Genomic DNA, 18,675 nt, shown 5'->3' with positions numbered 1-18,675 from the left:
CTCCCACTCCTCCAGAAGCTCCCCCTCCTGAAGCACCGCCACTTCCTGTTCCTCCACCAGCTCCACCTCCAGAAGTCCCACCACCTGCTCCTCCGTTCCCAGTTCCTCCAGCAGCTCCTCCTCCTGAACCCCCACCACTACCTGCTCCACCACTTCCTCCTCCTCCTCCTCCTCCTCCTCCAGCTTGATTACCAACGTGTGAGTTGCCAAGTCCTCCACCAATGCAACAGTAACAGTTATTTCCACAAGTATTCAAAATATTGTCACAATTGTAAGAGTTGGCTACATTAGCACTGACACATGCCTGACCTGGCTGGTAACACTGAGAGGTCAAGTCACAGTAGCGCCATTGGTTATCGTTTCCAGAAGCAAGTTCAGCACCAGACACAAGGCTACCAGAACCTCCATTTGCAAGTTTGCCACCAACACAGCAACGACAATCAGGGTCATCACAGTTGTTGTAAACAGAGTCGCAGTTGAAGACATTTGCAAGGTCATAATGAACGCAATGGCCACCCATTTGCTGGCACACAGAACTTGTAGGGTAGGTTTCTCCTTGCTTTTCTATAAGAACTTCATAAATGCTTATCCAAGGCACGAAATCCGTGTATTTGCTATTTTCTGAATCTGGCTTTTTGCCATTGTTCTTGCCAGGCTTATCTTTGTTTTTATTAGGTTTTCTCTTATTGCCCTCGCCTTTCTTCTTCTTTTTCTTTGGTTTGTTTTTGTTTTTATGATCTTTGCCATTCCTTTTTACTATTTTTGTCTTTATTTGTAACTACTGATTTCCTTTTACCACTGCCTTGTTTACTAATATTCTTCTCATGAGAGCTGGATTTTCTTTTAAATGCTGGTCCCTTGTTCGGTATCTTCTTTTTATTTTCTGATGATTTGCCTTTGGGGACGCCTTCGTGTCTTTTGGCTTTTCTCCTTCCCGTTCTTCTGATTCTTCTCTCTTCTATCTCTGCTTCTCTCCTCTAAGAACGTTCCTACAAAAGGAACGTGGAAAGGAACGATAAAAAATATCTCAGGACTTTCCGATAACTATATGATAGAGCAAAAATGATTCTTAATGAAGTATCATGATTATATAATCAGCAATGAGAAGATAAGTTAAAAAGATGGAAAAGGGATAACACAAATAAAGATAGTAGGTACCTTTGGACTGTTGTACGTTGGGAGATTCTCTTACGTTCCTCACTGGGTGAAGATGGTTTGGCAAGTCAGAGTTCTCAGGGAAAAATTTAACAAGTTTGGATTCCTCAGGGACTTCATCTACTTCTTTCTCAGCAGATGCATCTCCCTGGAATAAGGATAATGTGGATAAAGTATGGGCTAGGATTAAAGATATGGACTTAGGTAAGCGAGGGTGAGGATATTTGAAAGGTAATGTCTGTAGGATATAAGCATAATCGGGAGGAGAAATAAATGAAGAGAATGGTGTAATTACATAATTTGGAAATCAATGAATAATAAAGCAATAGGTGCCAAAACTTTGAGTCAGCATTTCACATCAATAATGTTACACTCCTGCGAAGCGCATATTTTAATCTATTATCTTCTACTTCTCTTATTTTCTTAAGCATGTCGCTTACTGCCCAACAACGACCTCTCTCTCTCTCTCTCTCTCTCTCTCTCTCTCTCTCTCTCTCTCTTCACAAAAAAAAAAGCCATCGACAGCTATCAGCATTCACTTTCAGCAGATTGCCTTTTTCTGTGTCAAGCTCTTTTCCTTGTTTGTAATGCCAGCCAAATGATGAAAGACTTCGGCAATGCAAATAAAATATAGTTAGAAATAAAACAATTATGGTTAATGTTCTGGAAACACTCATGGAGAATAAGCATGAAATTTGGTCCAAGCCTCTGTACATGCAAGCAATTTTTCCATTGACTGAATTGCCAGACATATTTCTAAAAGATTCATTCCTTTTAAGAAATAACCCATACAATTCCAAGATTTAATTCAGAGGCTCACATCACTGAAATCAATATACCGTGACATACATGCAGATTCAGCATGAGCGAATTCAGTTGTCACGTCTAAGAATGCTAAAAATTAAGGTGAAATATCCAGTAATTCTTAATGCTTAACATTTCGTTTCGCAGTCTGCCGACTTCTTGGCCAGCATCCAATGTGATTCATCTTGGGAGTTTCTGTTCCTTTGTCTTGTAAATACTGTTACAATATGCTTCCGGCATTCAACATTTGTATGCGTTGTCGCGTCTGCATGGTGTTTCTTTGTCCAAAATTCGGACAACGAAACTCTGTTGTCTAAAATTCGGTTAATGCAACACCAAAGAATAAAAGTAATAATTTAGCATGGAGAGAAAAAAGAAGGTGGCAAGAATACGTACAAATAATAAATTACTGATTTGGGAAATAATGCAAAGACAAATGAAGAATTTGATTGTTTTAGCTTTTTGCCTCTGTAATAGGCAGTCACATCTGCAGTGAGTGATCAATGTTTAGCACAGATGGACAAAGCTTTAAGCACATGGTTAGAAAATCAGAACAAAAAATGTACCCCGTTGAAGAAGAATAATCAGTCGCCCCAGAAAGTACTAAGCAAGTGTGGACATTTGAGAAATCCCCTGCTGGACTGAGTATAGCTACCTCATCTACAGCAAGAAAAAAATGGCGCTGTAGATCCTGAAGTTGATAAGTGATCATATGTAAAAACAAGCGGAGAACCTGTCTACTGATGAAGATGCCATTGCCAGATTTGCTTTAGAAATTAAGAGATTCTTCCTGATAAAAAGATACCCTGAAACAAAGTTCAACTATAGTGAAGCAAAATTGTTCAAACTGAATAAGAAGACTCAAACATATTTTCATAAAAGTTCAAATAAGGGTATAGTGTTCAAGATTCATTCGCATAGGTGCTAAACTTCCGTTCTGCAAAACAATAACGAGCTACCATCTATCGTATTTTTTTTTTTTTAAAGAGTGGCCTTTGCCATTATTTCCTTCATGATTTTAAGCCTTGCCTTGGGGAAAGAAGGGCTTAGTTTTTGTCCTATTCGTATCCTAGGCATTATTATATTCATAATTTGATGACTCTACGGGTAGCCAAGTAGGTACTGTCTGACCTGTATATCATAAAAAAAATTACACCTTTTTCTCCTCTCCATTCAGCCTTACCCAGACGAGCGTAAACGAGACGCACCTGTACCCTGTCAGCCATCCACTGATACTAGGACTACATCTACCTAGTATATACATAATTCACCTACGAAAAACTCAATCACCTTTCCCTTCCATTTCCGCACACCCAGTCCTTTCACCTTTTTGTTATTGCCGGGATGGGTACCGAAGACCCTTGCTCATTCGTATGGGTCTAGCAATATCATTCCACATTCCAGATAAAAGATTTGATAAATACCTGAAATTTAACATGTTATGACATCACTGTCTCTGATGGAAGAAATTATCATGCTTAAAACTACACACACATACACACAAATCACGCCTATATATATATATATATATATATATATATATATATATATATATATATATATATATATATATATATATATATATATATATATATATATATATATATATATATATATGTCTGTGTGTGTGTATTATATGTATATGTGTGTGTATATATATGTATATGAAATTTTTATCACACCGTGATTTATATATAATCATGAAGCTGCAAATGTTGTTTAATATCCAATTCACGCTACTTCGAGAATATCCCCTATGGGGAATTATTACCGAAGGGGAATTTTATAAGTGATAAATCGAGACCAAGTGATATTGATCCATTTATCACTTGAAAGATTCCCCTTCGGTGATAATTCCCCATCGGGGATATTCTCGAAGTAGCGTGAATTGGATATTAAACAACATTTGTAGCTTCATGATTGTATGTGTGTGTATATATATATATATATATATATATATATATATATATATATATATATATATATATATATATATATATATATATATATATATATATATATATATATATATATATATATATATATATATATATATATATATATACATACATACATACATACATACATACATATATATATATATATATATATATATATATATATATATATATATATATATACACGTCATGCGCTAATGGCTAGAGAAATTGTACCGCCAGGGCACCAAAAGCAATCAGTTAGTGCCTCAAACGTTTTTTAACTTTTGTCTTCAGAAAGACCAGCGCTTTGCAAGCATCCTCGAATGGGTGACAGTTAGAACTGTACTTTTATTTCATCGAGGTTATCGCATATAATTTCTCGGCGTCGTTTAGGTACTGAAGCAAAACAAAAAAATTGTGATGAACATATGCATATCTGATAAATAATTTCTTTTAACGTACGATTCCCTAGCAAGGGACAGTAGTTGCTAGTATTTACCACCTAACCCATAGCTCATAATTTCCAGGTATCAAGTATTTATATACTAAAAACCGAAAACAAAACAAAAAAATTTCAACTTACAAGTGCCCCTACAACTAGTGGTAGGATCAGGAAAAGTATCCTCGCCATCTCCTTCATGCTGACTCAGAATCAGCATCTGCTGTAGCCCCGAAAATCTTGTTTACACTCGGCGGTAATATGAACAATACTGAGTAACAAATCTAGACGAAGTATATCTCGTGTCGGTTCGACGAGATTCTCGCAGCTGAGTTGTAGAGAACGCTGCACTCTCGAAGAGGGAAGCAACCTGAGTGGTAAGCGTTATTTTTATATATCCCGAACCCGTCTGGTTCGACAGGTGTTCGGTCATAAATGATTTCCATCTCCTCAGGATTACGGGTTAGTCGGAAGTCTTATGGATTTTACTCAGCCATAAAAATTGTTCTAAAAGCATGATTACCAGAGAAAATGGTCAACACTCCTTTACTGTATGAGATTTAGATATCTAAAAATTGTAGTAGTACAAATAAGTAAATAAAGTTCAGTGCAGTCGACAAGCAAATCTCTATGCTACTTCCGCGTTCGAAAGTAGGTTCTGGTCGGACACGTGACAGCATTTGCGGTGTGTAATGCTTCAGCACGCGATCTCTTGAGATAATATCAGGAACACCAGTTGTTCAGTATCTAACCTATCGAAGCTGGGCGTTGTATATTTTTAATACTACCTCGTCAGGAAACTTACTGTTAAACTTTCAATTTATTATTGAGTAGAGGAAACAACTGGCGTTACGATTCGTTGGTTTAATAAAACAATTTTTTTTTCATCATGAGGCGGGTGGTGAGAGAGAGAGGGAGAGAGATAGAGAGAAGGAGAGAGAGCTTTCGTAATAAATGGAACAGTGGGTCCATTTTTTTTCATCTCAGTTGAGCATTGCAATCATAAATATATTGCGTAAGTCATTCTTTCTTTTAAAAAGACACGCTAGTCGTCTCATGAGACCGAACTTGAAGATACCCCCCAAAAAAGGTCGAAATTTCTTCAGACTTCTCTCATAAATGTTTTAGAAAGTCAGTTCAGTGCATCTAAATATCCTATCAGTGGGACAAGTTACTTAGAATACACGCTATCTCAACCCATTGTGCTTAAATTGTCAAGAATTATTGGTAAGCATTTCTAGGTTTTTTGAGTTTATAGCTTTGAAACATATATCTTTAAATAATGAGAATCATGCCAACGCAATAATAAAATTCGTCCGATCTTTTTTATTATTATGGTGGTATGTTCAATAAATCTTCACAAAATCGACGAGGGAAGCAATGCAATTTCGATCTAGCTACAGAAATTTTAGTTTTAAGGAAATATGTAACTATAACTTAATCGAAGAAAAATTAAACATAACAGCAGTTCTGCACGATACTAAAGTAGTACTTTTTATAATTATAACTGAAATTAGTCGCCATTTTGATGGTGAACAGTTTCACTACATCTTCAGCCACAGCAAAATGGAAAATGCATGTAACAATGTATTGTTTCTTGAATATTTGTCTTCTCTTATCGATGCAGGATCCAAAAAGTATTAGGAAGGATCCAAAAAGTGTTAGGAGGGATCCAAAACGTTTTGTTCTTCCGATTATAGGCCGTTGTATCTGAGAGTTGAGTTTGTTAGTCCTACTCTAAGCTTTTGAATTCCTAGAAGTGTTTGCACCAGTAGCAGCATCTTGAGTACAGTCACTTATCCTATCACCGACAATTTCCGGCAAAGCCAAATTTCGCAAGCAGCCCTGTTATTATGTTAACTCTGAAGAGAGTGTCAAGCTATTTCGTTTCCTCATAGCATATGTTTTATTGTTTCCTCTTAATACAGGTGTCTGCCACCTCAAGTGAGGTTGCTCATCTACACATGTCCTTATTTCTGGATACCGTTCTAACTTGTGATGACCCGAATTAGTTCTGGTTACAAAAGGGGTGAAAATACTTCTGGGAAAGATTTCTCATCAACGAGCTGTGTTTACCAATGAATATTTGTAATTCTTTTTTGAGAAGGTCGATTTTCTCCTTTATTTGAAAATGCTGCGAATAAGCATAAACGAATTCTATGCTACGCTAACTAGGAAGTAGTTTGTATGTAGATGCGTACTTATCTTGTCTATCATGAGATGCTGTAGCACGGAATGGCGTGCCCGTTCTACGTGCTGGGAATTTCCTCAGGAAACCGAAAAAAAAAAAATATTATCTTTCCTTCTTCTATATTTAACTTATATCCCCATAAAAGTTGACTCTCGTAAAACTTTTTACAGACGTTAGAATTAACATAGAATTTTTACACCTTTTGTTTGCCTAACTTTAGCAGGTAAAATGAATCGTTAGTCCGATATGTATTCATTTCCTGTATAAAAAAAAAGTATCTATCCAAAATAAAATTAATACTTATTGCAAAATTCAATAAGAATCACTAACAAAGGGTGCTCATTCAGTTCAACAATTCTCGTAGACTTTCTGCCTAATATGCTAGGACACGTTAGTTCATTTATTAGTATCACAGTACTCGGCGAGATGAAAATTATTATTTTACTATTAATTACCCATATGTCTATAATGTAACCATTGTTTGAAAAATGCTTTTAACTAGTCTTACCGGATTAGATAGAAACTAGAATCTACGTGGTGCCCTTCAAGTAGGCATGCCCAGTGCCGTTTAAATAGGCTAGCTAAATAACTTACTCTAAGGTCTGGTAGGAAAGTTCTAAGGATAATGATGTATAATGTGCCATTGTTGGCATTTGTAGTTTCTACTTTGACAATCAGAATGTTACACAATTGGAAATAGTACTACATACGGGTTCGGAACGATTAGACCGTACTATTTTCGGCCGTGAACCTGTCGGGCCATAAGACATGGCGGAAGCTCCTTGGGACGCCGTGTTTAGTTTGCTGGTTTGGATGTTACGGCCTAAATGACTTATGGCCGAAACGACCAGGACTCCTACATAATATTTAACGTTATCTGTTTTTATTAAACAGTTTCACTTTGTGTGCTCGTTGTGTTTCTTCACAAATCTGGTTACAGAGACTTGTCTATGTATTAAGGTCTTGCCTCTGCACATTCATGCCATGCCTGACTGTTTTTGGGTAGGCATGAGGCATTAGGTGGCACCTTTGGGGCTCAGCCTCTGAATGGGCCCCTTGTGGCCCCAAGCCTTATAAAAAAAAAAGCATTGCTGTTTAATTTTCAACCCCATATCCAGTGGTCATAAACTACTGTTTTGACTGTAAAGACATTTTCTTTATGGCTTCATTTATAGGGTCATATTGTTTACATCACCAATTACTGCATGGATTGTAAAGACACTTTCCTTTTGGCTTCATTCATAGGCTCAAATCTGTACATCGCCAACCACAATATCACTTAAAATAACAGTTTCCTTGGAAATTATCAGCAATTATCTACTTTTCACCTCACTTACGACAGCTCTCCCAGGATTGTCCTTCCCAATAATTAGCCGCAAAATATACAGTGCACTAGCAATCCGCGTTGGACTTCATAAAGAAACTCAAATTCTTCTGAGCCACAGCAAGGCCATCTGTCTTCCGCAAAATGGATTACCTGAACAGATATTCTGGTTGTATTGATTAGTTATTCAGCCACGTTCGTTAGAGAAGGATTCACCAAGTAGACACTCTATGAAAATCATAATGACTCCTGAAATTGTTTCGTCTCTTAGTGTTCTAAGGCTGCTGAGAGACTTCTTTTGGTGTTAAGAAATATAATAATATATATGAGAGAAACACACACACACACACATATATATATATATATATATATATATATACACATACATGGAGTACATGTATATATACATATATATACAAAAGTATATATATGTATATATATATAAACATGCATGTTTGTGCTGTATATGTGCAAGTGTGTATCCATAGGGGTCTCAAAGAATTAATATGAAAGTGTGCAAAATGTAAGAACAAATGTTTGAAAAGAGAAAAATAAAGAAATATGATTAGCTGTAAACTCACAAGGTTAGGCCATAAAAGCTTTAAATATTTAAGCGGCGAGTTTTGATGTCTTAGATTTGAAAGTCCTTCGTCACTGAAAGGTTATGTCATTGTAAGCGTATAAGAATTGTGAATCATTATTTTGCAGAAAAATTGTGCTTTGCATGTTTAGTTCACGCGATTTTTAAGTCAATTCTGGATTAAAAGAACACGACCTTTAATAAGTATCGCCTCACGCAACTCCATCTTCACCTTTAACTTAAATTCTTGATTTGTCCGAATTCTGAAAACACACGGGCTATTTTCCATGTTAGGTAGTAGTTTGTTCTATATTAGGCCGTCGATTATGAACACGTGAACTGGTGGAAGGTGAAATCTTGATTTCACTGGCGTTGCAGAGGCCTGTACTGGTGTTTGGTAAGTTGACCAAATCAGCTAGGTTTACAGGATTTGAGCTGAGAAAACACTACATAAACAAAGTACGTATTGACATCTCAACTATTCCTTCTCTTAATTAGGTCCCTTATTGATTCCTAATTAGTTGGGAAGATTGTCCTGCAGCAATTGTAGCTGTGTGACACATCCATGTGGTAAATCAGGTGATGCAACTTTACAGCAACAATTCTTTACTCTTTGCTCTCAGTATGAATGATGTATCATATGACAGTTAGTATGCACGTTGCTAATCATCTGAAAGTTAATAATTGTGGTGATCATCTCTGGTGGCGCCGTTCTGTGTTTCAGGAGTCGTGATCACCTTTTCGGTTGAATAAATATTTCAGCCCTGGTAAAAGAAGCCTTCGCTACTTCTCTGCAACCCAGCATTATTGTTTCACAATGAGCCTTCCTGCAAGATTCTTTCCTCTTTAAAAATTGGCAAGGCACCTAGCCCAATCACATTTATTCTTGGTCTTGAGGTGTTTCTGGCTGGACTGTCTCTGGTCTACACTTTTTGTCTCACTGCCAAATTTCATACGTTTCTTCCTTGTGCTAAAATTTAAGGGTTAAGCCTTGATGTTTTCGATTAGTGCCCTCTTGCTTTAGCCATTATTATAGCTAAAAAAATATATTTTATTGAACCCTTAGTTTTTTTTACAAGTTTGAATCCAATATTCTCTCTCTCTCTCTCTCTCTCTCTCTCTCTCTCTCTCTCTCTCTCTCTCTCTCTCTCTCTCTCCCCTTGTTTTCTAGATAGCCAGCAAACCTTCCATAACTATCTCTATTGTGTCTGTACATATTGTGTACTGGATTAGACATACTTTTAAGGTATTGGACTGGGCATACTTTTAAGCTTCAAAACTAATACATAATACTTCAACTTTTAAGAAGCCTCATTATTATTAATACTAAAAGCTAGTAATTTCGTTTCGTAAAGATAACAAAACAAAACAGAACCCCAATGAACATCATCAGAAACAGGGAAAGGAGAAGCTTCTGGACCATAAACTAACAAAGGGGGAAGAATACAGAAACATTTCCCATGGAGGTAGACAAAATTAGCTGTTTTGTAAAACTGTTTTTATACTTTAATCTTAATCATAGGCCTAGTTTTTTTACGAGGAAAGTAGCATTATTAGGAAAGAATGAGCCATGGCAGCATATTCGACGACAGAATAATACAATCTTAAAGTCAAAAACTTCAGAAGAAATGTTGTTAATGCCTTTGGGTTTGTTCAGTCTCTTTGAAACATGATAAGCTTTCTCAATTTATAAGTTCCTCGTTGGACTGGTCGATACCGTACTCGGCTAGCACTCTGCTGGGCCCGCGTTCGACTCTCCGGCCGGCCAATGAAGAATTAGAGGAATTTATTTCTGGTGATAGAAATTCATTTCTCGGTATAATGTGGTTCGGATTCCACAATAGCTGTAGGTCCGTTGCTAGGTAACCAACTGGTTTCTTAGCTGACGTAAAATAAGTCTAATCCTTCGGGCCAGCCCTAGGAGAGCTGTTAATCAGCTCAGTGGTCTGGTTAAACTAAGGTATACTCAACTTTTTCTCAATTTATATCAGTCTTACGGGAAATAAAGAAAAAAATTCCCAGAAGTTGTTTGACAAATGTCGTCTGAAAATACGTAGGTGAAAACATGAAATTGGACTGACAACCCGTGCTTAGGAGTTAATGAAAGGCATGTCAAGTGATCAATATTTCATTCGTCTGTACCATTGGAAGTAGAATTGCATTCCGAAATATTTTAGTATTATATTTTCTTATATGAATTTTCCAGAAGAAAAGGTGTATTCCTTAAATAACACAAAAACAAGATTTCAGCTGTGACGTATTTGTTTATGCAATAGCCAGCTGTACCTTGAACCTAATTTTCCACACTGTTAAGAAGAAAAAAGGTGAATAACAAGAATCGGGTTTAAAAGAGGAAAGATTGGAAGAATCGGATGAAACAGAGATGACAGAATTCCCGATCTCGGTATTAGATGAAACAAAAGAAAAACAACCACGAAGTCATGCAAGAAACAGGATGATTCAGACCTGGTGTCGAAATTTTTCCTTGTTGAAGTCTTATCCTTCTTCGCTGGAGAGGAAATTCTAACATGTCTCCCAGATATAGAGACAGTTGTTTTTACACTACGATTGTTGTTTCTCTCTCTCTCTCTCTCTCTTCTCTCTCTCTCTCTCTCTCTCTCTCTCTCTCTCTCTCTCTACACAAGAGTTTGCTGAGGCCATTTACTTCATTTTCTTGTTAAAAACAGATGAATATTGAAGAAAAGAGAGCTTGATACTTTTATATACTAAGTTAGAGCTACCACGAATTTCATCTTCAAAATAAAACATTCAGTTAGATTTCTTGAAAATTCTGTTACTAACATCGTGTCTCGAACACTGAGAACCTACCGTGATATCAACAACAAGAATTATTTCTTCGCATTCTCACGACATATATATGTGACATATGGATTAACAGGTATGAAGTAACCTCGGGTAGGTTATTAATTCCTTTTAATTGTTTGTAAATTTTCATCCACAAATTTTTCATTGTGATAAATTTTCCCAAGGCTTCAGTGTTCAATAGGATATATTTGAAATACCATAAGGAAAAAATAAATTCATATTTACAAAATTTCTTATTATAAAACATGTGGAGGTAAAACACGAATATGAGCATTTTTACTGGAAAATGCCTTAAAAAATAGGAACTTTGTTTTTCAGACAGAAAGAATTATGTAAATAGCTTCTATTTCGCAATGTTTTAATGTGTCTTTGTCTTTAGAAAATTATCACGGCCTCACATTAATTATTTCAAATGATAATAAAAATGTTCACTAATGAAAGTAAGGCAAAACAAAATTACCAATAATGTAAACGTTGCTTCAGAAACATGAAGAAAAGGGAATAAACATATATGCTTCAAATCATGATGGAAGGCGGCAAAGAAGCAAAATAGAACAGAAGGCAAGAATAAATGCTTGCAACAAAAAGCAATCAGCGAGCAACACAAATCTCCTTAATGCGATGGAAGTCTGCATGACGTATGCAAGTCTGTGTGTGTGGAGAGACATGCTCCTTCGCGCGGATTGCTGCCACCCGCTGACGAGCAGACTGTGTAATTTACCCAAAAGTCATGAAAATAGGGAAAAGAAAGGACAGGGAAATCGAACGGGCGAGACACTAATCTTATTGAGGTGAGAAAAACTTTCTCGTTCCTCAGCTGAGGTGAGAAAAGGTTTCATTTGAAATCCATTTTTAGTTTTCTGTAAAAGGAAACTATTGTGCCGGCTTTATTGTGCCGGCTTTGTCTGTCCGTCCGCACTTTTTTCGGTCCGCACTTTTTCTGTCCGCCCTCAGATCTTGAAAACTACTGAGGCTAGAGGGAATTGGTATATTGATCATCCACCCTCCAATCATCAAACATAGCAAATTGCACCTCTCTAGCCTCAGTACTTTTTATTTTGGTAAGGTTAAAGTAAGTCATAATCGATACTCTGGCAACGCTATAGGACGGGCCACCACCGGCCCCGTGGTTGAAAGCTTCATGGGCTGCGGGCTCCTCTGAAAACTCGATTGCGCCGAAAAACTTGGCGCATTTACGTTTTTTTTTTTCAGAGTTCAACGCATACCAATGGGATAGCATTAGATCAATTTCAGACGCCTGTATACACAGTATTTCTTCTAAGTGTCTCGTAGGATTTGCCAGATATTTGAAGTGAAGTTTCAGGCTTACTCTAATACTGAATTGTATATATAAACGTGAGTTCTATTATTTTTTTTATTGCAGATCTTTTACGATAATCTCTGCCTCCGTCGTTCAATCAACTAATGCACGTTCCATAAGTGTTCTAGCGTAGACATCTATTCAGTGCTTACGACTTTCCTTTTTTTGATGAGGTTTGAAACCACAAATTATACCAGAATTCATTCCAGCTCTGGCCAGATTATGGGATGGTCTTCCAAGCCATGTAGTAGAACTGTTGTAACCTCATAGTTCAGAGTATTAGCAGTTTTTTTTAATTGGGCAGGCTTGCATGAGCCTCATTTCTCAGTTTAATTTATTTATTTGATTTCTTAACGATTTCGAATGAATGTTTCATTTTACTCTTTAATGTATTTTCTTATCAAGGCTCACTGCATTTATTATAAAAGCCTTTGCAAATTGGATACTACTACTACTTCTGCTAATAATAATAATAATAATAATAATAATAATAATAATAATAATTAATATTGTTATCTTAATAATAATAATAATATACTTTAAAATGAAATAGGGTAAAAATATGTTAATTTTCAAGAATCTTGCATGTTTAGTGATGGCTTAGTGAAAAACTTTAGAACCTATTAACACACATACACACTGAAAATATATATATATATATATATATATATATATATATATATATATAACATTATATATATATATATATAGTTATTTATATATATATATATATATGAAATTATCATTTTATTTTTAAAGGTAAGTAAATTATCATTTTGTAACAAGAATACAACGTTACAAAATGATAAGGTATCAGAGCTTTTAAAAGTCTTATGTTATTAATGTCGTTTGTGAAGATAGTGTTCGAACTTCAGTCAAAAAAGTGTTCGTTCTCAGCAAAATTCTAAAGCAAATCAAATTAATCCCTTAACCGCAGCGATTACGTCAGTGGTGTCTCGTTGCGCTTGCTCTCATATATTTGAACAATTATGTTCAAATGTATGTTAAAATACAATTTTACATAGGCGTGATAAATAAATACGTATATTTACAGCAGTGTGCTGTAATTGGACAATTATGTTGAAAGGTATGTTAAAATAAAATTTTGCTTAGGCGTGATAAATAAATTCGGATATCTATAGCAACATGCATACCACCTTGCTTGCGTGCGCTCTTAACGGGAAGGTTTCCATATATTTGAACGGTTATGTTTAGAAGTATGTCTAAATTCAGTTTTACGTAGTCGTGATAAATAAGTTCGGATATCTATAGCAACATGCATACCACCTTGCTTACGTGCGCTCTTAACGGGAGGGTTAAATTGAGGCCGCCTGTCTAGGTAAAAACATATATAAAGCACAGTTAGTTGTTCATTTTCATTAGACAACAAAAAGGCCGTAATTACCAGTTAATTAGCCTCGTTTACTACAGACCTTCCATTTACATCAACGTTATGGCTAACAATTATGTGCAATAACTCTCATCATTGTGTTGGTTATTTGGTTCAGTGGTTCGTCGACAAGTCTTTTATGATGATTATCCCACCCCTGGCCTACTCCAATTTTTATCTTTTAAAAGAAAAATTTTCTTTAGGAAAAAAAGGATAATGGTTTACTTATGTGTTTTGGAAACTACTTCGAAAATGTTTGAGTATTTAAAGCAACCGGATTGAATTTCATAAACGTTTACTGTGATTGAAGTAACCAGATGGAATTTCATAAACGCTTGCTTTGATTAAAGTAACCGGATTGAATTTCATGAATGTTTACTTTGATTAAAGTAACAGTAACCTGGTTGAATTTCATAAATGTTTACTTTGATTAAAGTAACCGGATTGAATTTCATGAATGTTTACTTTGATTAAAGTAACCGGATTGAATTTCATGAATGTTTACTTTGATTAAAGTAACCGGATTGAATTTCATAAATGTTTACTTTGATTAAAGTAACCAGATTGAATTTCATGAATGTTTAGTTTGATGAAAGTAACCAGATTGAATTTCATGAATATTTAGTTTGATCAATGTAACTGGATTGAATCTCATACACTTTTACTTTGATGGTAATGGAAATTTAAAACTGATGGAAAGAACTTATGTTCAATATGTTTCTTTTTAGGAGAAAGGTATAACGGGGTAGATATTTGTTTTGGAGGGACTTCGAAAGTTTAATAAATTTAATTGGTATGGTATTCGAAACGACTTTTTCTACATATAAAGTAGCCAAATTTAATTTCGTACACTTACTTTTGATGATTATGGAAACATGGAACTGGGAGAAAAAACTTGCTTTCAGTTTGTAATCGCATATTTCAAGATAACTTCTTTTAGTTTAATGGACGGAACTATAGAGAACTATACAGATTCTTAAAGTAACCGGATTGAATTTCATGAATGTTTACTTTGATTAAAGTAACTGGATTGAATTTCATAAATGTTTACTTTGATTAAAGTAACTGGATTGAATTTCATAAATGTTTACTTTGGTTAAAGTAACCGGATTGAATTTCATGAATGTTTACTTTGATTAAAGTAACCGGATTGAATTTCATAAATGTTTACTTTGATTAAAGTAACCAGATTGAATTTCATGAATTTTTACTCTGACTAAAGTAGCCCGATTGAATTTCATAAATGTTTACTTTGATTAAAGTAACCAGATTGAATTTCATGAATGTGTACTTTGATTAAAGTAACCGGATTGAAATTCATAAATGTTTACTTCGATTAAAGTAACCGGATTGAAATGTATAAATGTTTACTGTGATTAAAGTAACCAGATTGAATTTCATGAATGTTTACTTTGATGAAAGTAACCGGATTGAATTTCATGATTGGTTACTTTGACTAAACTAACCGGATTGAATTTCATAAATGTTTACCTTGGTTAAAGTAACCGGATTGAATTTCATAAATGTTTACTTTGATTAACGTTACCAGATTGAATTTCATGAATGTTTTCTTTGACTAAAGTAACCGGATTGAATTTCATAAATGTTAACTTTGATTAAAGTAATCAGGTTGAATTTCATGAATGTTTACTTTGATTAAAGTAACTGGATTGAATTTCATAAATGTTTACTTTGTTTAAAGTAACTGGATTGAATTTCATGAATATTTACTTTGACTAAAGTAACCAGATTGAATTTCATAAATGTTTACTTTGATTAAAGTAACCAGATACAATTTCATGAATGTTTACTCTGATTAAAGTAACCAGATTGAAATTCATAAATGTTTACTTTGATTAAAGTAACCGGATTGAAATGGATAAATGTTTACTGTATTTAAAGTAACCAGATTGAATTTCATGAATGTTTACTTTGATGAAAGTAACCGGATTGTATTTCATGATTCGTTACTTTGACTAAACTAACTGGATTGAATTTCATAAATGTTTACTTTGGTTAAAGTAACCGGATCGAATTTCATAAATGTTTACTTTGATTAATGTAACAGTTAAATTTCTAATAGTTACTTTGATTAACGAAACCGGATTGAATTTCATAATTGTTTACTTTTATTAAAGTAACCGGGTTGAATTTCATGAATGTTGCTTTGACTAAAGTAACCAGATTGAATTTCATAAATGTTTACTTTGACTAAGCTAACCGGATTGAATTTCATAAATGTTTACTTTGACTAAAGTAACCAGATTCAATTTCATGAATGTTTACTTTGATTAAAGTAACCGGGCTGAATTTCATATATGTTTACTTTGATTAAAGTAACCAGATTGAATTTCATGAATGTTTAATTTGATGAAAGTAACTGGATTGAATTTCATGAATGTTTACTTTGATTAAGGTAATCGGATTGAATCTCAAGAATGTTAATTTGATTAAAGTAACCGGAATGAATTTCATAAATGTTTACTTTGACTAAACTAACATAATTGAATTTCATAAATGTTTACTTTGACTAAAGTAACCGGATTGAATTTCATGAATGTTTACTTTGACTAAAGTAACCGGATTGAGTTCCATGAATGTTTACTTTGATTAAAGCAACTGGATTGAATTTCATGAATGTTTACTTTGATTAAAATAACTGGATTGAATTTCATAAATGTTTACTTTGATTAAAGTAACCGGATTGAGTTTCATAAATATTTACTTTGATTAAAGTAACCTGATTGAATTTCATAAATTTTTACTTTGATTAAAGTAACTGGATCGAATTTCATGAATGTTTACTTTGCCTAAAGTAACCGGATTGAATTTCATGAATGTTTACTTTGATTAAAGTAACCTGATTGAACTTCATGAATGTTTATGTTGACTAAAGTAACCTGATTGAATTTCATGAATGTTTACAGACTAAAGTAACCGGATTGAATTTCATGAATGTTTACCTTGACTGAAGTAACCGGATTGAACTTCATGAATGTTTACTTTGATTAAAGTAACCGGATTGAATTTCATAAATGTTTACTTTGATTAAAGTAACTGGATTGAATTTAATACACATTTACTTTAATGGTAATCGAAACTAAGAGCTGTTAGAAAGAACTTATGGTTAGTTTCTTTTTAGGAGAAAGGTATAACGGGATAGATATTTGTTTTTTGGAGACTGAAAAATTTAATAAATTGTTATTTGTTATGGTATTCAGAAGCGACTTTTCTACATATAAAGTAGGCAAAATTTAATTTGTAGACTTACTTTTGATGATTATGGAAACATGGAACTGGAAGAAAAAACTTGCTTTCAGTTTTGTAATCACTATATTTCAAGATAACTTCTTTTGGTTAATGGACTGAACTATAGAGTTAAGTATATCTTAGTTTAACCAGACCACTGAGCTGATTAACAGCTCTCTAGGCTGGCGAGATTAGATTTGCTTTTTACGTGGCTAAGGGCAATTGGTTACCTAACAGCAGGACCTACAACTTATTGTGGAGTCAGGACCATATTATAGCAGAAATTAATTTCTATCACCAGAAACAAAATTCCTCTTGGTCTTCACTGGCCGGTCGGAGATACTGAACTATGAGAACTATACAGATTCTTAAAGACAAAAAAAGGAAGAAACCCATAAATGTTACACATATGTACATATATATATATAATTTTATATAATTTATATATATATATATATATATATATATATATATACATATATATATATATATATTATATAATATATGTATATATCTATATATGTATATATAATATATATGTATATCTGTAATATATATGTGTTTGTATGTATGTTTCTAGATAAATGTAATACCTGTATGTTGGTAACACGTGTGGTTGTATGTGTCATGTAATAAACACTACAAGTATCTATTGTGCTGTGGAACACAAAGCTCTAATTGGGCGTTTGTTAGCTTTGTTACTACAGAACCGTCATTTATCCTTAATAATGTAGGACAATAAACCATCAGTTTTGGTCTAAGTTTTATGATTCCTCCACAGATCTTGTGAATTATTTATTTGTATATTTTTAGTCTGTAATTAGACTTAAGTATGTAAGGTCTCTTGTGAGTTATTACGTCCATGCTTGTTTGCGTAAACAGTACTTCTGTTTACACAACAAAGTTGTTTACAAAAGCTATTGACTCTTCATTGGGTCATTTACCACTCTTTGTTCTGAACCAGGTTATTTTCTACGTCATTTCTCAAAATGCACATTGTAAATACACGAAAATTGTATGATTATTATATATTTTCATCAAGTGCTCTAAGGGCTCGGTTGCCTTTTCTGTCAAAAGCATTTTCCTCAGCTAAACCCTTCCTCTCCAAATGCTTCCTCACTTTGTCATGCCATGTAGTAATACTTTGCCTCCCTCTCGACCTTCTATACCTAGCATGTTCTCTCCGAGTCTCCATCACTCCTTTCTCCTCACTCGTTCTTACCGTATGCCCAAGGCATCTCAACCTTGACGCTTTTATCATGTCAGTAATTTATACAACCCCAGCACTCATCGAATTTTCTTCACTTTCTATCCTCTCAACACATCCCCAAAACCCAAGCCAGTGTTCTCATTTCTGTTCGCTCCAGCTTCTGCTCCTCCTTCCTTCTAAATGTCCATGTTTCTGAACCATACATCATCTTTAATCTCATCATGATACAGTAGATCCTAGTTTTGT

The 18,675-nt window shown here is 34.4% G+C and overlaps 1 protein-coding gene across 1 annotated transcript; it reads right to left on the bottom strand.

Moving 5' to 3' along the window:
- Window positions 1-761: 761 nt before the first annotated feature.
- LOC136837362 (uncharacterized) lies at window positions 762-4,693 on the bottom strand. The gene is made up of 3 exons (XM_067102115.1): window positions 4,483-4,693; window positions 1,159-1,303; window positions 762-989 (listed from the first exon to the last, which is right to left on the bottom strand). Exons 1-3 carry the CDS (start codon window positions 4,537-4,539, stop codon window positions 877-879), a joined length of 315 nt encoding a protein of 104 aa, XP_066958216.1. The 5' UTR covers window positions 4,540-4,693; the 3' UTR covers window positions 762-876.
- Window positions 4,694-18,675: the final 13,982 nt, after the last annotated feature.

Source organism: Macrobrachium rosenbergii, chromosome 59 (assembly GCF_040412425.1).
Source record: "Macrobrachium rosenbergii isolate ZJJX-2024 chromosome 59, ASM4041242v1, whole genome shotgun sequence".
Taxonomy (NCBI): domain Eukaryota; kingdom Metazoa; phylum Arthropoda; class Malacostraca; order Decapoda; family Palaemonidae; genus Macrobrachium; species Macrobrachium rosenbergii.
This window is presented reverse-complemented; position numbering and strand designations above follow the sequence as displayed.